Raw genomic sequence first — 18,359 nt, 5'->3', positions numbered from 1 at the left:
CAGCTGCCTTCTCTCAGAGACAGGCATGGTGCAGCTGCACCACCTCAGGCACAGTGGCCATGAGCAGGGCAATGGCTCAGAGGCCAAACATAGAGCCTCGGTTCCATGTCACCCCAACTCTGTTGCAAGTTATTCCCACAGACTAACCAGGTTACTCTGGCAGAAACAGGACTCAAAAGAGACCTGACTCTGGCTCTCTCCTACAGCTGCATTTGTGCTCCCACTAAGCCTCAGGAAGGGAGCACGGGGATGGGAACGTTCTGGGATGCACCTTGCAAGAACCCAACTTGCTCCCATGCTCCAGGGCAACTTCTCTCCCAGGAGGCAGCAGAGATTCCCTCCACCATCAACCTTTCCCATGCTGGCCGTTTGCTCCAGCTCAGGTGTTCCCACTTCCTGGCAGTGGCAGAGCATGTGTGACACATGACAGTGCCGGGGCCGACGGTGCACCCCAAACCTCGGCCCTGCACACCTCACACAGCCTGACCTCATGCAGGGCCTGTGTGACTGACACCAGCCCCCATACTGTCAGACCCCTGGCTCAGCCTCAGAGCCCCACCACAGCCCCCCCCCCCTCCTGCTCACACAAACCGCAGAGCAAGTGTTGGTTTTCCCCATGCGAGAGCCTCGGAGTAAGTCAATCCTCGGGCGAGGAGGCGGCTGCCGGCAGCGCCGAGCCAAGGCACACCCCTCCATTGCAACACAGCCCTAAAGATAGTCATAGTCACTGTCCCCTGCTGTCCCCTGCCATCCCAGCAGCCGCTCGGACCCGCCACCGGCACAGCCAACGGCACGGACTAACGAGCAGCTTCACCAGCCTCTCGTCCCACCACGACTGCAAGAGGGCGAAATTCAGGAGAGGAAGAGATTGCAGGAACCGCCGGGCACGCCGCAGACGCCTGTGGTTGCAACATCAGCGCAAAGTGTTCCCGTCGAGGAGGGGACGTGAAGACATCGACCCCCCCACGGGAGTGCGGAAGTCGATGGGAGGCTTCAGCGCGGCCCCGACCGGCGCCGGGACTGGGATCGACGGCAGGAGAAGCCCCCGCCGCCCCGCAGCTCGGCCACTGCCGCCGGCTTTGGGAACCGTCCCGGCGGGCACAGACGGTGTCTCGGGAAGAGATCGCGGCCACCCCGAAGCCACAGGCTGAGCTGCTGCATCTCTGGCACAGCCCCAGCAACACCGAATGCTCCAAGAAACAGAGCTGGACCCAAATGCCAACTCCCAGAAAGGGAGACCAGTGCTGCTGCCGTGAGTGTGGGGTGCAGGGGGGACCCCACTCCCCGAGGCTGCACCTGCCTTTTCCCCTCCACTGCACCAGAGGAAACAACAGCATGGGGGGAAACATCCCAGGGCTGGTCACTCCCTGGGAGGCAGGGCCCCATCCACCTCCTGAGCATGAAACCACTGTGGGTGGCCCTCCACCCCACATCCTCCCCTGCAGCCCCAACTCAGAGTCTCCAGGACAGCTCTAGTGCACCCCATTCCCCCCACACCCAGCCTGACACTACTGGAAATCTCCCCGCTCCAGAGCACCTCACTTCCCTTCTGCCCCATAGGCTTCCAGAGTGCAGGTGCAGGTGCTTCCCTAGTCTCCTCCAGCCCCTGAACATCCCCCATTTCTCCACAACCCCCTGCTTCACACTTCAGTCACCGTGGGTCCCCCACATCTAGACTGACATCCCCAGCCCCCCCAAACCCTTGAGCACCCTAAACCACCTCACATCCAGCTTGACCTCTACGGGTGCCCCTGGTTCCCGCAGATCACCCCACATCCAGCCTGACCCCACCGGAGACCCCCTGCTTCATAGCACCCCGTGTCCTCTGGCAACCCCTCCACTCCATAAACAGCCTGAGCCCCCATGTGCCCCCACAGCACCACAACTCTTCCTACAACCCCGCAGCCCACGACCAGACTGATCCATCATGCGTCCCTCTGGGGAGCCCCAAATCCTCCAAAACCTGCCTGAGCCCTATACCCCCCAAAGCACCCCAGGACTCCCGCACTCCCTAACTTGTCTGACCCTTACAGCCCTCACCCTCCCCTCAAAACCCTTATCGCCCCATAAGAGGCCTGACACCCGAGGAACTTCACCTGCCCCCGCTCACCGGGGCCGCCACTCCGCTCCGCGCTGCCTCCACCTGCACCACCGGCCCCGCCCCCGCCCCTTGACGTCACCACACGAGCCCCGCCCACCTTGGCCGCGCCCGCTGGCTGTCTCCCCCGCCCGTCAGAGCGCGGAAGGGGCGGGGACAGCGTGAGCCGCTGCAGTGGGCGGGTCCCGCAGGTGACAGGCTGGGGGTGGGGCCAAGAGAGTCCTCCCTGCGCCCCCGTGACGTCATAGGCCCAAATAAGGAGAAGGTCCCGTCCTCCCCCCGAGTTGCCCCCACGTCATGGCAGAGGCCCAAACCCCCCAAAACCGGCAGAGTCAGGGCTTTTGTAGATATTTTTGCTTATTTTCACTACTTCCCGAAGTTTTCTTAGGGAAAACCCCGTCCTTGCTGGGAGCTGGAGTAGCCGGGGGTGTCCCCATCCTGAGCCCACCGCAGAAGGCTGCAGCTTGGCCGGAGACGGTAAGGGCGTCAGGGTCACTGCAGCGCCCCCAAACCCGACCCCATTCCTGGGGCCGCGCCCGGGTTATCGGTGCCGCGCAGGCGGCGGCTGCGGAGATAAGGCGGAATAGGGCCCCCGCGAGGACGGGGACGGAGGTGGCGGCAGGATGGAACTCGGCCCCAGCACCGAGGGCCTCGCTGTCGTCTCCGTTGGCTTGGCGGTGGTGGCCTCGCGGTGGCAGTGGGTGCCGGGACTGGGCTGGAGTACCCAGCGGGCACTCCTGGCTGTTGCTACCCGGGGTCACGCTCAGCACCCCAGGGGCACGCCACTGTACCCTGCCCTGGGGACGCGGTGTCCCCATAGGGAGGTTACTAGTGCCATCTAATGGTTACCGCCCTGGGGACACTGGCGGGGACCGTCACTGTGTGTCCCCCGCTGCCTCTGCCAGGGCCTTTACAGCCCCCAGAGCTGCACGGGCCGGATCCTGCCCCGAGATCAGAACCTCAACACCACACAACTCAAGGGTGAGAGGGGTTTGTTCCCCCTTATGCGCCCCCCGCCCCCCGCCGGAAGCGCTAAGCCTTCTCCGGTGAGGCTGAAGGTTTGGGAGCAGGAAGAACCTCTAGGCCCTGCAGAGTGGGAGAGGGGGGAGTCCCTGCTAATGTGATGAGAGGGGAATGAATCCATAAGCTGTTAAGCCACTGCAAAGCCCCTCGCGTTCTGGCCCTGTTATCACCGACTTCTGTTCACATCTGCTCCCGGAGTTATTTTTAATCTGGTATTAAGGACTTGTGGGTCCTTCGGCAGGCAGAGGGGGGCTCTGCTTGTCCCCCCTCCAAGCCGTGGAGGGAGGAGCTGAGTTTTGTGGGCTGCGGAGGTGTCTGCGAAACACTAACATCAATCCTGCTGCTCTTTGGGAACAGGAAAAAAAAAAACCTGTCACCCCCCTCCCCTCCAGTACCCAGGCATCAACTCTACAGAAGGTCCCAGCACTGGGGAAAGGTCAGCAGAGGAACCAGGCAGGAGCCCCACACAAAGGGATCAGTTCAGAGATATAAAAAATAGAGATATTTATTAGCGTTGAGTAAAGTGCAACCTCAGGATGGTTTGAGACTCAGCAACTGTATGAATGGTAGGAGAGAAGCTCAGCAAGGAGTAACAGCCTGAGCAGGGCTGTGCCAACAGGATCCTGGGACTGTACAAAGGCCTTAAAAACAGAAACAATATCAGATAAATTATTTACAGTTCAAATTGATTACAAGAGGGTGAAGACTCATGAGCTGCTGCAGGCTGAGAGAAAGAAGAGAGGCTGAGATGGAATATGGGCCCTGAATGTTTCAGCAGTCTGGAAATTCAGGGCAGCAGGTGGGGACAGCTGGGAATGTCCTTGGCATCAGGCTCTAATTTGGGGTAGGAAGATATAGTGAGGTGAAGCCTTGGGGTTATTGCTTCTCCCTGGCTGGAACAGAAATTCTTCATGATTTCCAATGGTGATAGGCAAGGATGACTTAAGAACCAGCATCAGGTGCTGTACCTGGATATTTCTGCTAAAAATCAGAAAATTTTTCCACACCTGACAAGACCTTAGCAGTCCCACAAAGCTGCTGTCCAGCTGCTGCTGGACATACCACTGGCACTGACTGCTGATGGCCTTTCCTGGAGCTATGGGCTGGCAATGGGGTCCTCTCCTGGCAGAGACTCTGCCAGGTCTGTGGCCAGGAGGAAATCCCACTGCTAGACACCAGTGCCAACAGCTCCCTGTGGCACTGCCCCAGTAACTCCAGATGGGATCTGCTCCATTTACAAATAGGATTTCTCTTGCCAGTATCTTAAAATCACCAGGGAGACTGAAGCTGAACAGTGTTCCTCCTACTTAGAAACATCCAGAGTAAAGACTCCAGAACTGAAACAGTTGCAGCCTCACTGTGCATGTGTAAGTTTGTGGGGTCCAGTCCCTCTCCCACCCCAGAGCCATTTCTGACAAGATTAGGAAGCCACTCCCTGTATGTCTGGTGAGGCCCTGGCACACGTTGCCCAGAAAAGCTGTGGCTGCCCCATCCCCATCCCTGGAAGTGTCCAAGGCCAGGCTGCCCCAGGGGCTTGGGGCAGCCTGGGTTAGTGGAAGGTGTCCCTATCCATGACAGGGGGTTGAAACAAGATGAGCTTTAAAGTGCCTTTCAACCCAACCCCTCCACGGTTCCATGAAATGTTCATCAAGGCACTAAAAGCTGCCCAGAGCAGCACCTTCAGGGGACACACCTTGGTCTGGCAGCCTGGTCCACAACCAGTTAATGCTGGAAGAATTCTTGGGGTCTGAATCAGGAACTGTGCTCTGGGCTGGAGACAGGTGGAAGCCACGTGACTTTGAACCACCTTCTCTTCTGGCCAGGAGGAATACGGATCAAGTTTGCAGCTCAAGCCTGTTTCTGGTTTCTTCACTGACCTTTGCACCACTCTGGGTGGGGGTCAGGGGGCTGGAGCAGCTGTGGCTCCTCTCTCAGCTCGCTGGCAAAACCACAGGGACCCTGGTGTGAACGGTGCTGCTGTGGAAGGCACAGCCCCTCACAGAAGGGTAAGAGGCTGTGTTGGCCAGGACACAGCCACGAAAGCACTGCAGAGCCCTCCTGCACACCTCAGATCTGGCAAAACAGAGCTATTGCTGCTCAGTCTTGATGTGGTCTCCGATCATCCAACGGTGATACGTGGCCAGGAAGATGTCGTTGTCTTGGGGACAGTCATAGTGGCAGGAGCACATCTTGATGAACATCATCTTCCTCTGAAAGAAGTCCCCCTCGGGGCAGCGGAACTCCACGTCCATGGTGCTGGTCAGGAACGGGGTGCAGCAGCGCCCATCTGAGCAGCTGCCACAGAACCGGGGCTGGTAGGAGCAGGTGCTGGTGCAGCCTGAAAACTCAAAGTGGAGACTCTGGCACTGCTTTGGGGTCTGCACACACTTCCCCTTCTAGGGAGAGAGCAGATGAATTACCATGGACATGACAGGAAAGATGCACTGAGGCCTGTGCTCTGACCCCATCACTGGTCAATGGGACACAGAGGAAGTGGAAGCACAGAGCCCCAGGATCATTCCCAAGGCTGTCCCCAGCATTTGGGGTGCTGTGTCCCCTCTCTTCCAGCACCATACCTCACCATACCTTGGTTTCCTCCATGGAGAAGTCACAGGGCCGGACCATGCAGAGCCGGGTCTCCTTCTCCAGGCGGCACTTGGGGTTGCTGTTGGTCACACGGGTGGAGATGTCCATTCCGCAGCTCTGGGAGCACGTGCTCCACTCTGTGGTCTGCACCAGGCAGTTCTCCTGCAGGTTGTTCAGCTCTGGCCTGTGAGCTGGATCCTCCCTGAAAACTGAGCCATGGGGAAGAGACACAAGGCAAGGCTCAGGGCTTTGGACAAAGAGTGGCAGCTCCATGGCTGCTCCCAACTCAGTTTAACACTTCAGGAACATCAACAAAGGTCTGGCTCATCCCATGAGATGCTTGGCCTCTCAGCAGGAAGGGAATGCAGGTGGGCAGGGGCCATTTCCTACGTAGCCCAGCTCCAGACAAGTCTGCTGTGACACTTCAGGACACAGGAGCTTTCCCATAGCACCACTAAGGTGTCACTATGTATTGGGTCTGGCTGAGCTGGAGTTGATGTTCCCAGAGCAGCCATTCTACCTCTGGGCTCTGTAGCGGGAGCTGGAAAGGTGTTGGTAACACACCAGTGTTTTTGGCTACTGCTGGGCAGGGTTGGCACACTATCAGTGATGTCTCTCCAACATTCCCCCCCGATCAAGGGGCTGGGAGTCTGCAAGATCCTGGGAGTGGACACAGCCAAGACAGCTGACCCAAATTTACCACAGGGATAATTCCAGACTGTATGATGTCAGGTCAGATATAAAAGATAAGAAAAGGAGGAGGAAGAGGGGGAGGGGGAAATTGCTATTCACAATGTTTGCCTTCTGGTGTAACTGCTCCATGTGCTGAAGTCCTGTTTCCCAGGAAGTGGCTGGACACCACTTGATGATGGGAAGTAAAGAATAAATCTATTTTTTTTTTCTCTTTGTTTGTGCACATGCAAACTTTCACTTTTGCTTTAGTAAACTGCCTTATCTCAACCTACAAGTCACTTTCCATTTATTTTCTCCCTCTTTTCCAGCTGGGAAGGGGAGTGATAGAGCAGCTGAGTGGGCTGGACCTAGTGTTTAGTTCTGGAACTCAACACTTGGTACTCACCCCCATCATGATGATGGCACAAAGCCAGCCCCAGCCCCAAACCAGTCAGTGCTCCCCTCTTCCCCAGCAAACAGCTCCTGACCCCATCTCACATGCCCCACTGACCCGTCGTGGCTGTTCCAAAGTGGTTATTCTCGCTGCCCTCCTCACACACCCACTCCTTGCAGCACTTGTTGTGGAACTTCACCCTCCAGGGCCTGGGGCACTCTGGGGATGGCAGGCGCAGGTCATCAGAGCAGAGCGGGACACAGCGGATGGCCCCGTCCATGCAGATGTACTGCAGCTTGCATATAGGCTGGAAGCTCTCCCCGTTGAGGTAGATCTTGCCCAGCAGGTCACATGTCACACCCTCATGAGATGGGGGAGGAAGACGAGGAGAAGGAGGAGTAAGCAGAAGGCTGAAGCCCTGCCTTGGGGACACAGAGCTCCTGAGGAGGGACAGAGCGCTCCTGAGGAGGGACAGAGCCCATCCTCACCTGCTTTGCCATCCCAGTGCTGGGTATGTCATATTTGCCTCCCTGGACCCAAGGCTATTCCTGACACTGATTTTTCAGAACTGCTGGTCCTCCCAAAATTCTCTGGAAAAATTTCTTTTCCACCTGGATGAGCTACTAAGTATCATTTTGTCTTTGGTGCCTGTAAAGAGCCTGTTTCTCTGTCACAGTTCTCCCCAACCAGCTCAGAGTGACCAGTCAGTGATGCTGTGCAAGACATGTTCCTGACACGGCATGTGAGCATAGATTTGCTCCTCAGTACTCCTGGGATACCAATAGGCAATGCTCTTCTAAGAATGGCTGGTTCACCCATGCAAGTGAATGAAAATGACACTTTGGGCTGATGACCTTTTTGGCCTCTCTGTTATGCACAAATCTCTTCCTCCTTCCAACCCCAATTTTTCCCAATTCTCTCCCTTCTGATCTCTGGATCTCTCATCTCCAGACCTCCTACCAGTCCCTGCCTCCCTCCCAGTAGAACTTAAATGGGCAAAAAAAAGGAAACTCAACAATATCTGACACAGAGCAGCAACCTTTACTCTGCAGGCACAACAACGCTCCCAAGTTCTTACGACTGCATTAGCCAGAACTTTCCCTGTGGAAGCTTTCCAGTAGAAGTCTCTTACCTGATTAAGATCAAGAATGTTTTCAAGAAGAACCAACTGAACCATTTGATATGAAAGCTTTCCTTCATGCTCAACCAAAATACTCATGGGACATTATCTACAGAGGGAAGCATTTTGCTCTGGTAATTATTTTGATACTATAAAGATGAAGATGAAATATTTTGATAGAATGGAAAGGGAAAGTTTTGGCAAATGAGTATTCTAAATAAGTCATGGAAAATGTTGAGTTTTTTTAAAAAATACTTTTACATATATATATATATATATACATATATATTTAATATTGTTTTTCTCTCAGCCTGAAATTAAATGCTGACATCTCAGAGTTTTCACACGACAGAAATCTTGACTTTGGACAGTTTTCAGCAGCTGCTGTTTTGTGCAATCCTGAACCTTAAAAAAAAAAAAAAAAAAAAAATTAAAATCCATGCAAACCTCTGTGGGGAAGTTACCAAAAGGAAGGCTTTATGACTGCTTGTGGAGGCTTCCCAGGAAACCTGATCTGTTTTTCCCTAAGTGCTGCTCACCCAGGGACACTGTTTCGGATAGAAAGTGTTTGAATCAAACAAGGAGTAAGAATCTCTTTCCATCCCTATCCCTATCCCTTGAGGAGACAAAAATCCTTCTGGACTGCTCCTATCAAGACCTGAATCTCATCTTGCAAGTCTTTACAATGTCATTGGGATAAAAATACTCCTGTGCTCCAACTTTGACATTTCAAAATCCTCACTTTTTCCATCAAAGTGGAAGCCATCCATCCACCCTCCCTCTATACAACCATTCATACTTATTTTTAAATACTCTCTTCCATCTTGGTGAGCAGATCATGCTGTTCCCTCTTCTCCCTCCCCTACCAAAGAATAGCAGCCTGCTCTGGGGTTTGATTGTGTTTTCCAAACTCAATCACTCTGTTGTGCCCTTCATTACCCTCCGTGACCTCCCTTTCCCACTGACCCAGTCCCATTAAGGCTCCGAAAAGACAGCTCTTTCTTCCCTGGCTCTGCCTGGCACCACCCACGCCCAAACGCCTAGCCCAGCCAAGGAGACTTTTGCCCTTTTCCTCAGCGGATATGGCACCACTGAGAGAGCTGCTCTGTAAAGTTCTACCAGCTCCCTGCACCCCCTATCACCTGTACGACCCCTACTCTACAGTTACTGCAGGATCCTCTCTACCTTTCTAATACTCTGAGGTCTTTGGAGGAAGGAAAGGATTCCTCTGAAATATGTGGAATGTGATAATATTACACAAATATAAAATAAGTTTCCCTCTGATGGTTCCCTTTCTGTCTCTTCCAATACAGCCTACAGACTGATCTCAACTGAGACACTTTTCCCTTGATACTTCAGCTCCTTTCTCCTTCTAGCACATCTGCTTATTTGGATAAATTTAAGTCAAAACATTGATCCTTCCTTTCCTCTGACTCACTCCTCCAGCTTCCTTCACTGCCCCCAAAATCTTCCAACAGATGCATGTGGACATCATAAAAATCATCACCCAAGTATGTTATGGCCCAAATCCTCAGCCCATTTTAGAAATAAATCCCAGCCTGCATTCACTGCAGTTTTTACTGTGAAAAGCTTAATTTCTTATTTAAAATCAGGAAGGACAGTTGTGTTTGCAAGTCTGATTTCCTCCACAGCGGGATCTGGGACTCTCACTCCAAAATGTTTGGATCAAACTTGGATGTCTGGTGAATACAAAGCACCTTTATTAGAATGATTTCAAGGCTTCATGGAGAGATTTTGAAATAGTGTCACCCACACTCCTGAGGAAATTGTTCCTGTGATTTTGCTATCTTTCCTCCACAAACAGACACCTCATTCCCATTTGGAATAAAGCAGCATGCAGCTCACACCTGCTGGATGTCATCACACCTGCGTTTGCCTTATAAAACTTCAATCCTCAGCTCTCAGGTGTCTCAATATCTGCAAAAAGTACCAGGAGCTCACATGGCTTCCAAAAATCCCCAAAATTGGGGAATGAAAATGAAGCAACTTGTAAAAACTCCTTGAAGGAGTAAACACCAGCAAGTTAGACTCAGTTAGACAAGGGCTAGTGATAAACGGGATATTGAGAAGAAATTCTTCCCTGTGAGGCTGGGCACAGGGTGCCCAGAGAAGCTGTGGCTGCCCCAATCCTGGAAGTGTCCAAGGCCAGGCTGGATGAGGCTTGGAGCAAACTGGGATAGTGGAAAGTGTCCCCACCATGGCAGGGGATGGCTCAAGAAGAGCTTTAAGATCCTTTCCAAGCTAAACCATTCCATGATACTATGATTCCATCACAGGTTGGTGCTGGATCATTTCCAGAGACATTCAGTGCTGTGGCCAAACATTTTCCTAAGTATTCACAATAAACGGTCAACTCTCAGGTCTTCCTGACTATTTTGAAAAGCTTGAATTTAAGAAAAAATTGTTGGCTCCTGTCAGAGATGGGACAGAGGAGTCTTATTTTTAAACAAAGACCAGGAGGTTGCAGAAATACTTTATTTTCCTCTAGACCAAAATAATTTCTGCTTGCTTCAGAAGGAACGACTAAAAAAAAACAAAAAAAAATTATTTTCTTTTCTAGCTGAATAGAGGCGTCAGGATGTGGCATTGTGTGTTTTTAGAATCAGTTATTCCTTTTGTAACTTAATAATGGTTCTGTCCTCGGTTCCCCCCGTGTACTTCCCTCACAATGGTTTATCCCTATTAGAGCTGCTCCCCCCTCCCCTGCCTGTCATGGTAACCACCCCCCTTATCTCGAGAATTCTCTGTGCCAGTCATTCCTTAATTTGATGTATGATTTGCCCCTGTGGTTTTTCCCCTCCCCTGTGTGATCCTCAGTGGCTTAGCTGTAACCCACGCTCCTCCCTGGGTCCTCGTGATTGGTAAGCTTTGTGTCTCCTCCTATCACACCCACTCCCTTTATCAGAGTCCCCCTGGGACCCTGTCTTTGTCGGCTGTCCCTGAACCAACGGGGGAAGAATATTAAAAGATACTTGGTACTTATACAGGCGTCTCTCCCCCTTCCTTTGCTTTGGTACCTCGTAGCCGAAGATCCCGCTGGCGCCACCCACGCCGCAGACGGTAACCACTACTCAGGGTTCCGAAGGGAATCCGGGAGTGGCACTTCGTGTGGCCATCTTCGGCCGGGCCGGGGGCACCTTAGCCGGGCACCCGCACAGCCGCGGGAGAGAGGCTACATCAGGAGAGAAAGCAGTGTCTGCATTTGCATTACCTGTCTCTGGAAATCTCATGTTCCACAGAGACACAATGTTGTGAAGGAAGTGTTCAGCTCTTACCACTCACATCTGGCTACGGCCAGAAATATACTGTGCCTCTTGCATAGAAGCAGCCAAGTGCCGAACACCCATCCCTGGCACAAGGCAGAGGGATTTGGGGTAGGATAATGCAAGGCAAAATACTTTCAGTAAGAGTTCAGACTGCTGATATTTGTCCAAAGGGTAGAGGATGTCTCCTGAGGATGTCACAGGCCACAGGAGAGTCCCACAGCCCCACTCGTGCCTCACTGGAGCTGTGAGAAGCCAGCTGTGTGTGCCAGGCGATCTGCTGTTCCCAGGGCTGGCACTGATCTCCCAGCATGACACTGGATGAAGCGCCAAGGAAATTCTGATGGGTGTTCTGGGGAGGCATCACAGAAAAAACCCACAAGGAGAGAACCTGCAGCTCTCACCTAAGCGGATCCCACTGCCTCTGTGGAGTTTTGAGAAGTTACAGTAGAGTCCCTTGTGATGGTCACAGGGCCTGTGGAGGGAGCAGAGCTCGCCCAGCTGCTGGGCACACACCTTGCAGCAGCCACAGGCATCCCACAAATGGCTGGTACCTGCAGGGCACTGCAGAGTTTGGGAGGGACACTGGCATGGGAACATGCACACCTGTGGTTCTACCTGGAAGGCAAAAAGCCATGGAGAGAATGAGTCTATTGCAAGGCAGCCAGACAGGGAGAGGAAAAACATGGCTCTGCTGAAAGCACAGATACCCCAGAAGAAAAGGGGAACAGTTCTGCTGCAGAGGGGTATATGCAGCTCCCAAGTACTCACAGGACTCATGTTTTCCTTCATCCCTGTTTCATCTGGAGCTCAAGGGGGGGAAAAAAAAAAAGGATGCCTCTTGGAAGCAGATCCAAAACAAACAGGACAAGCAGTAGCTCAGAGTCCCCTGCCCAGCTCACCCTCCCTGGAAGCAATAAAGTAGTAATCATTAACAGCAAGGAATTCCAGCTTTTACACAGGACAACCATCAAAGCTTCTGCACCAGCATCAGACCCAGCGGAAGCTGAAAAAGCAATGTGCACAGCAACAGGACTTGCCCAAAGCCAGGCAGTGGACTGTGGGGATGCTGAAAACCAGCCCAGAAGCTCACAAGTTTCATTTTGTCCCCTGCATCTCATGCTTTCTTCCTTATTACATGTGCTCTCTCCTTTCCATTTTCCAAGGAACGCCTCATAACCAACCTTCCTTGAGACCTTGTGAGTGCACAAATGCCCCCCTTTGGCAGCACTTCACTGGACAGCCCTTGAAACCCACTCTTGGCTTCATGACACTTCAGACACCAAACAGAGACCAGGCTACAGCTGAAGTAGGATTACCTGCTCTGGAAAACCCAGATGGATCCAGCATCCCTGTCACTGAGTGTGTGCCATCCCTGTCCTGCATCAGCTCAGAGCAGGAACACCAGCTCAGCTCTGGCTGTGCCCAGATTTGGGCAAGATGTAACACCCTGACTGTGAACAGTGCAGAATGTGTGGTCTCTAGAGATCCCCTGAAACCTCCTCAGAAACATCAGTGCCAGCTCCAGCCTGGTTTACTGTTCAGATCCTGCCCATCCAAATTCCCCCTTGCCCCATTCCAAGTACCACTCCACTGTTCTGGACATGGCTCAGCTCCCACCAAGGGCTGACATAACCCTGGCACATGGATGATGCCACCAAAACACTCTGGGATCCTGCACTTCCATGAACAGGGTGGAGAGGGAAGTATACAATGAGGCAGACCCCTCACAGCTCTACTGTCACCCCAGGAAAGCAGCAGCTGAGCTGGTAATAGCCTTGAGGGCAGCAGGGAGTGGGACACACACCTGCAACAGGTCAAAAAATAAATCTTGTTATGGCTCTGTTTGCACTTGTCAGATCCCATCCAGCCATCACTTGTGAAACACCTTCCTTGAATATTGTGTCTGTCACCAATCAGAGTAGGAAAACCTTTCCAGCTGTTTTTACTGTTGTCCTGACTTTAGTTCATGTGGGGTCAGTATGTGCAACCTTCTTTGTACAGCTGTGTCACCAACAGAGCACTGTGGGACTGGGATTGGGCTAAATATTTCCTCAAAGTCATGGAATGTCTCAAGTCGGAAGGAACCCACAAAGATGATGGAGTATTGCCCCTGTCCCTGCACAGATACCCCAACAATCCCACCCTGTGCCTGAGAGCGTTGTCCAAAGGCTCCTGGAGTTTTGGCAGCCTTGGGGCTGTGTCCATTCCCTGGGGAGCCTGGGCAGTGCCCAGCACCCTCCGGGGGGAGAACCTTCTAATATCCATCTAAACCACTCCTGAAAGAGCTCCACCCATTCCCTCTGGTGGTCCCAAGGGGTGAGTCTTTCCAGAGTTTCCCTGCTCAGCAGGAATCAGCATAATTCTCCTGGATAACTCCTAGCACTAAGTATTTTGGAAACAAGCCTCTCCAGCCTGCAGCACAGCTGTTCCCAGCCGACTGTCCTGGAGCCACTCACCAGAACCTGGCATATCCCAGGAATCAATTCCCAACTGCTGAAGTGCATTAAAAGAACTAAAAATACAGAAATCTTCCCTACTTATTTTCCAGCTCCAGCTGCTGGAGCTGCCAAGGAACATATTATTCAGTCCCAGATGAGTTGGAGTGGGTGCGTGAGATCACACAAGAGACAAACCATTCCTAACGTGGGATCTATATTAAGATGTAATCCACGCACTTAAGAAAAAATAATGATAGCAAGCATTTTCCAAAGCAGTGTCAGCCACAGGCCATAGAAAGAAACACTCCCAAAATAGTTCTCCTGCTGAAATGCAAACTAAACCAAGCTCTTTGGGGATAAGAGAATGCAACAGCTTTAAACCCAACTGAGTTGTCTCACCCCTGGAAATGTCCCAGACCAGGTTGGACAGGGCTTGGAGCAACCTGGTCTAGTGGAAGGTGTCCCTGCCCATGACCAGGTTGCTCCAGGCCTTGTCCAACCTGGTCTTGTGGAATGTGTCCCTGCCCATGACAAGGGGATAGAACTGGATAATCTTCAAGATCCCTTCTGACCCAAACCATTCCATGATTCTACAATTCTGTGTTTTTTCTTTCCCACCCTCATTAATCATTGCTGGCACTAGTTATTTCCTTAATAACTCACCCACATAAACCAGCCCACCTGGTTTTACCTTCTGTTCACAGAAGCTTCACTTCCTTATTGTAGCACAGCTGCTTTTCAGCAGGAGAACATCTGTTGTATCAAAGGCCAGCTGGTGACCCTGCACCCACCTATGCTGTACCTCAGCTCCCCCAGCCATCAACGCAAAAGCCCAGTTCACCATGATTTTCAGGACCCTTCTAAATACTCCCAGATGCTCCCACCAGTCAGTTCAGATGTGTCTCCCTCCATTGCCCAGGAAGTGTTGGGGCTCCTGCTTGCTGGTTTTATTGCTGAGCAAAGTCAGCCCAAGCTATTTATAATTCCTGCTGCTCTCCAAGGCCTGGAAGAGGAGAGAATGAGCTGGAATGGGGTTTGGCTCACACACACCCAACAGGCAGAGCACTGAAAAACTGCCTGGCTGGGGAGGCTCTCAAGTGGGAAGAAGTCAATGTTCAACCAACTTCCTTGAGCCCTCCATTACTGAATTTTTTTTCAGAGAGTCTGAATAGTGGATTATATTGGTTTTGCGTGGAGCACCCTTCACCCTGCATTCTTTCCAAGGGCTGCTTCTCGTTCTTCTGCCCAAAGACTAAAACTGCCCTAACCCTAAAACTGCCCCAAATAACTCCACAAACTGTTCCCAAGAACTGCCAGGATTGGAATTCAGGGCTTTATTGCAGACCCAAAGGTAACACAAAGCCCAACATTTCCACAGAACCTGCCACTGACCTGAGTCCAGAGGGATTCAGCTCAGAGAATATTTCATTTTCTTCCATCTGTGTCGCTGTCAAGTAAGAAATGACACAGAGTCACCAGAAGGCTGGTTTGCACAGCACCTCACTTTACTTTGAATTCTCTCTTTTTATACACTGTTCCAATACACATAGATAAGTTGGTCAATAATCAATACATTTCACCTGATTGGCTGATTAACAAAACACCTTTCTTATAAACAATCTTTGAGAAAAATGGGAAAACAGAGAGTAGGAAAACACCACCTGCAGGTTGTTTATAACAATAAGCTATCGTTGTTTATCTTCAACTCCCTAAAGTCTCACAAGCCGATTCTGGGAAAACTTACCTAGTTTTCTCACTCTCTGACCAGGCTGTCACATCTGTGCCTCTGCAGAAAGAGTTGCCCCAAAACTCACTTCTGCCTTCACTGGGCATACTCCTGACTTCAAGTTCACAACCACCTTGACCTGGCTTCTGTTGAGGTTTGCAGAGCATTTCTGTGAACTCTGAGAGCAGCAGAACAGAGCCAGGGATCACGGCCATGGATTTAAGAAGGTTTTAAAGCCTGGAATGTTGGCTCTCCTTGCTCCTGGCTTTTCTGACAGCTCTTGCATCCTTACAAACACTGTGTGTAAAGCTGTGGGACCTCCAGGACCCCTGAGTGATGGCCAAGCCATGCCAGAAGTGCCAACACTCAGACCAGAGGATTCCCCTGCTCTGCTCCACTCCATTGTGTTTTCCACCTCTGACTCCCCAGAGCTGTCTGCTCGGCTGATAAGCCAGAACAAGCTCCCTCCCAACTGCCAGAACCAAACCCAGTTACCTGCAGGTAAGAAAAACTGAGAATGTTCTTCCTGCTTCAAATTTACATAAAACCTCTTCCCCTGCACCCTTTGGAAGGCATGAGTGCTGCAACATGAGCTCCCACCACTGCAGCAGGTCTGTGGCACTGTCTGGATTTCTCATTCCTGACCAATGTCCACAGGAGCTCAGGGAACCAGCTAAGGGAGCCAAACCAAAGAGGATGTTTTAAAATGTGTTTGGGCTCATTACTGCACTCAGAGGGCAGGAAAAGGTGAATTTTGAGCTGCGCTGGCTGTTTGCAAAGAGCTTTGGGAGCCAGGGGTTAATGCTGCAAGGTAGAAGTGATAAACACTCAACTGGTTCTTTTAGTGCTCCAAGACTAAGCAGCCAAAACACAGCTATTCATCCTTAAAACTCCAAATGACTGTGGATAACCCCTGCTCTCTCTACATCTCAGGCTCTAAAGATGCCTTCCTACAGAGACAAGAACCAGGGACCCCCTTCACAGACAGAGCACAGGGATACAGACACCCGCCCAGGATAAGCCTAAACACAACTCACAGTAATCCTGGAGCTACTCCCACCTCTGATCAACACAGGAGAGAGATTCAGGAGTAACAGCTCTCATTTTCTGCCTTAATCCACAAAGCATCACTGAATCATTAAGGTTGGAAAAGATATCAAAGGTCACTGAATCCAACCTAATGCTTAAAGAAAGTCAAAACTCACTTTTCTGAGCATTTGACATTGAAGTTTAGGGAAAATCACCTGTCAGAGTCACAGTGGTGGGATTACTTGTTATTGTTTATATGAGCTACGTGGTGCTGCCACAGCTGAGCCAGAGTAAGAATCAAGATGCCCACCCTAAATGGCAGCTGTTTCCCTTAGACTGCAGCCCAGTTCACCGTTCTCGGCAGGAAAAGGGCTGGCACACATTAAGTCCTGCTAGGAGCAATCCAACAGACCTCACCAATCAGGAACTGATTGTTGCCTCTCTCACCTCAACAAGCCCTGCAAGGGGCTCTGTGAACCGTGTTTGACTGAGCCAAAAAGTACTTACAGCAATTTAATGATGGCAGTGACATTCCTGATGCTGCTGACACAAGAACAGCACTCAAATGTCCTAAGAGGAATCAGCTGCTCTCTCAAGAACTTGTATCAACAGGAAAACAGGCACAAATCCTGCTTTGGAAATGAAGCAGTCTAATTTTCCCCTTGGGATCACAGCTTTTGGGAGCACATGGTAAGGAATTGGGACTGTTACTCTTTGTAATGACAAACTCACTGACTTCCCCTCTCTTTGCTCTCTTCTCCCACTTGTAGACCAGGGTGGATATCTGGCTTCCAGGAGTAGGAGGAAACAAAACCCATTCCAGTGTGCCAGGAGCTCTGAGACCCGTGGATGACACACGTTACACAGGGCAGCCCCCAGTGTGATTTATGTACTCAGGACGTTTGCATCACTCTGCTCCCAGCCCAGCTTCCCTCGGAAACTCGGGAGCAGGTGGCAGCTGGGAAGAGTCTCTCAGCCCAAAGCCCTCGCATGCATCGAAGCAAGAAGCTGCAGTGCCCAGCCAAAGCTGCTGCAGGGCCGTACGTACCCAGCCAGGGGCGAGGAGGAGCAGGAACATGGTCCGGGTCACTGCCCCCAAGTTGCCAGGCATCCCGAGTACTGCGAAGGGCAGGGTTCCAGGCTGCCGGCTACTCCCTCCCTCTCCTTCGGAGTTTCCCGTCTTTTTGGAGCAAGTTGTATATCAGCTTCTCTGTAAATATCCCCTGGAAGGGGCGGGCCCTGCGGTGAGTGACAGGCTGGAACCGAGCCCAAAAGGGTGCAACAAAAAATGCCCAAATTCCCGAGAACAAAAGTGAATTCCTTCGGCTCCGGCGGTTACGGGGCTGCCACCGGTGCCTGCAGCTTGGTTACTTTCCAGGTGGGTAAATGAAAACCCAGTAAAAGCAGGATTATTATTTCTAATTTTTTCCTCTTTCTACCTCCGATTGTGAAGCTTGGCACAGTTTTCCTGACACAGACCCTCGTTCCCTACCTACAGCCGTTCCTTTTCAGCTGCAAGAGCTGAGGAGTGATGAAACAGAGATTTGTGGTGTTCGGAGTCTGAGCGGGAGGGAGGGATGGGTAGTTTGGTGCTGTCAGGTACATGTCTGGCAGAGCATCATCTGTCAGCTCCGGGGAATGAAAGTTTCTTGACTGGAACTCCTGCATCAGGAGCTGTGTATTTTACAAGGCAATGAAAAGCTCCTGGATGAAAGCTTTTCATAAAGGATAGAGGAGTCCTGTGGCACTGGCAGCCACTCTTTTTTTCATAAAGAGCACTTCCCCAAAGTGCTTTGCGATGGATGCAGGATCACACACATCTTTATTTTAGGTCATGATCCTTTCTGTTTGCTGCTGAAATACAGCACCAGGCTTGTGCACAGCCAGCACGGCAGACCTTTAGAACATGAAAGAGTTGTTTTTTTGTGTTAAAGAGTGGTTTTGTTTATTCCCGAAGAGCAAGCAGAGCACTGCCACGGAAGGAGG

The 18,359-nt window shown here is 51.6% G+C and overlaps 2 protein-coding genes across 27 annotated transcripts in view; both read right to left on the bottom strand.

The window, feature by feature from the left end:
- EPB41 (erythrocyte membrane protein band 4.1) overlaps nt 1-2,187 on the bottom strand; it is a 95,276-nt gene extending 93,089 nt beyond the window's left edge. For 6 of the 26 annotated variants that reach the window (XM_059868908.1, XM_059868900.1, XM_059868901.1 and 3 more), the window contains exon 1: nt 2,112-2,150. The gene's annotated coding sequence lies outside the window, so the exon portion shown is untranslated. Of the gene's footprint in view, nt 1-2,110 lie in introns of all 26 variants that reach the window. The other 20 variants (XM_059868924.1, XM_059868918.1, XM_059868921.1 and 17 more) reach the window with 10 other exon arrangements.
- A 1,423-nt stretch (nt 2,188-3,610) lies between these two features.
- On the bottom strand, nt 3,611-17,575 carry LOC132338923 (CCN family member 2-like). The gene is made up of 5 exons (XM_059868928.1): nt 17,422-17,575; nt 11,582-11,795; nt 6,891-7,142; nt 5,708-5,916; nt 3,611-5,517 (listed from the first exon to the last, which is right to left on the bottom strand). The coding sequence occupies exons 1-5, from the start codon at nt 17,482-17,484 to the stop codon at nt 5,209-5,211; spliced, it is 1,047 nt and encodes a 348-aa protein (XP_059724911.1). The 5' UTR covers nt 17,485-17,575; the 3' UTR covers nt 3,611-5,208.
- Between the last annotated feature and the right edge of the window lie 784 nt (nt 17,576-18,359).

Source organism: Haemorhous mexicanus, chromosome 27 (genome assembly GCF_027477595.1).
Source record: "Haemorhous mexicanus isolate bHaeMex1 chromosome 27, bHaeMex1.pri, whole genome shotgun sequence".
Lineage (NCBI taxonomy): Eukaryota > Metazoa > Chordata > Aves > Passeriformes > Fringillidae > Haemorhous > Haemorhous mexicanus.
Note: the sequence above shows the minus strand (reverse complement) of the source record. Positions and strands in the feature narration are given on the sequence as shown.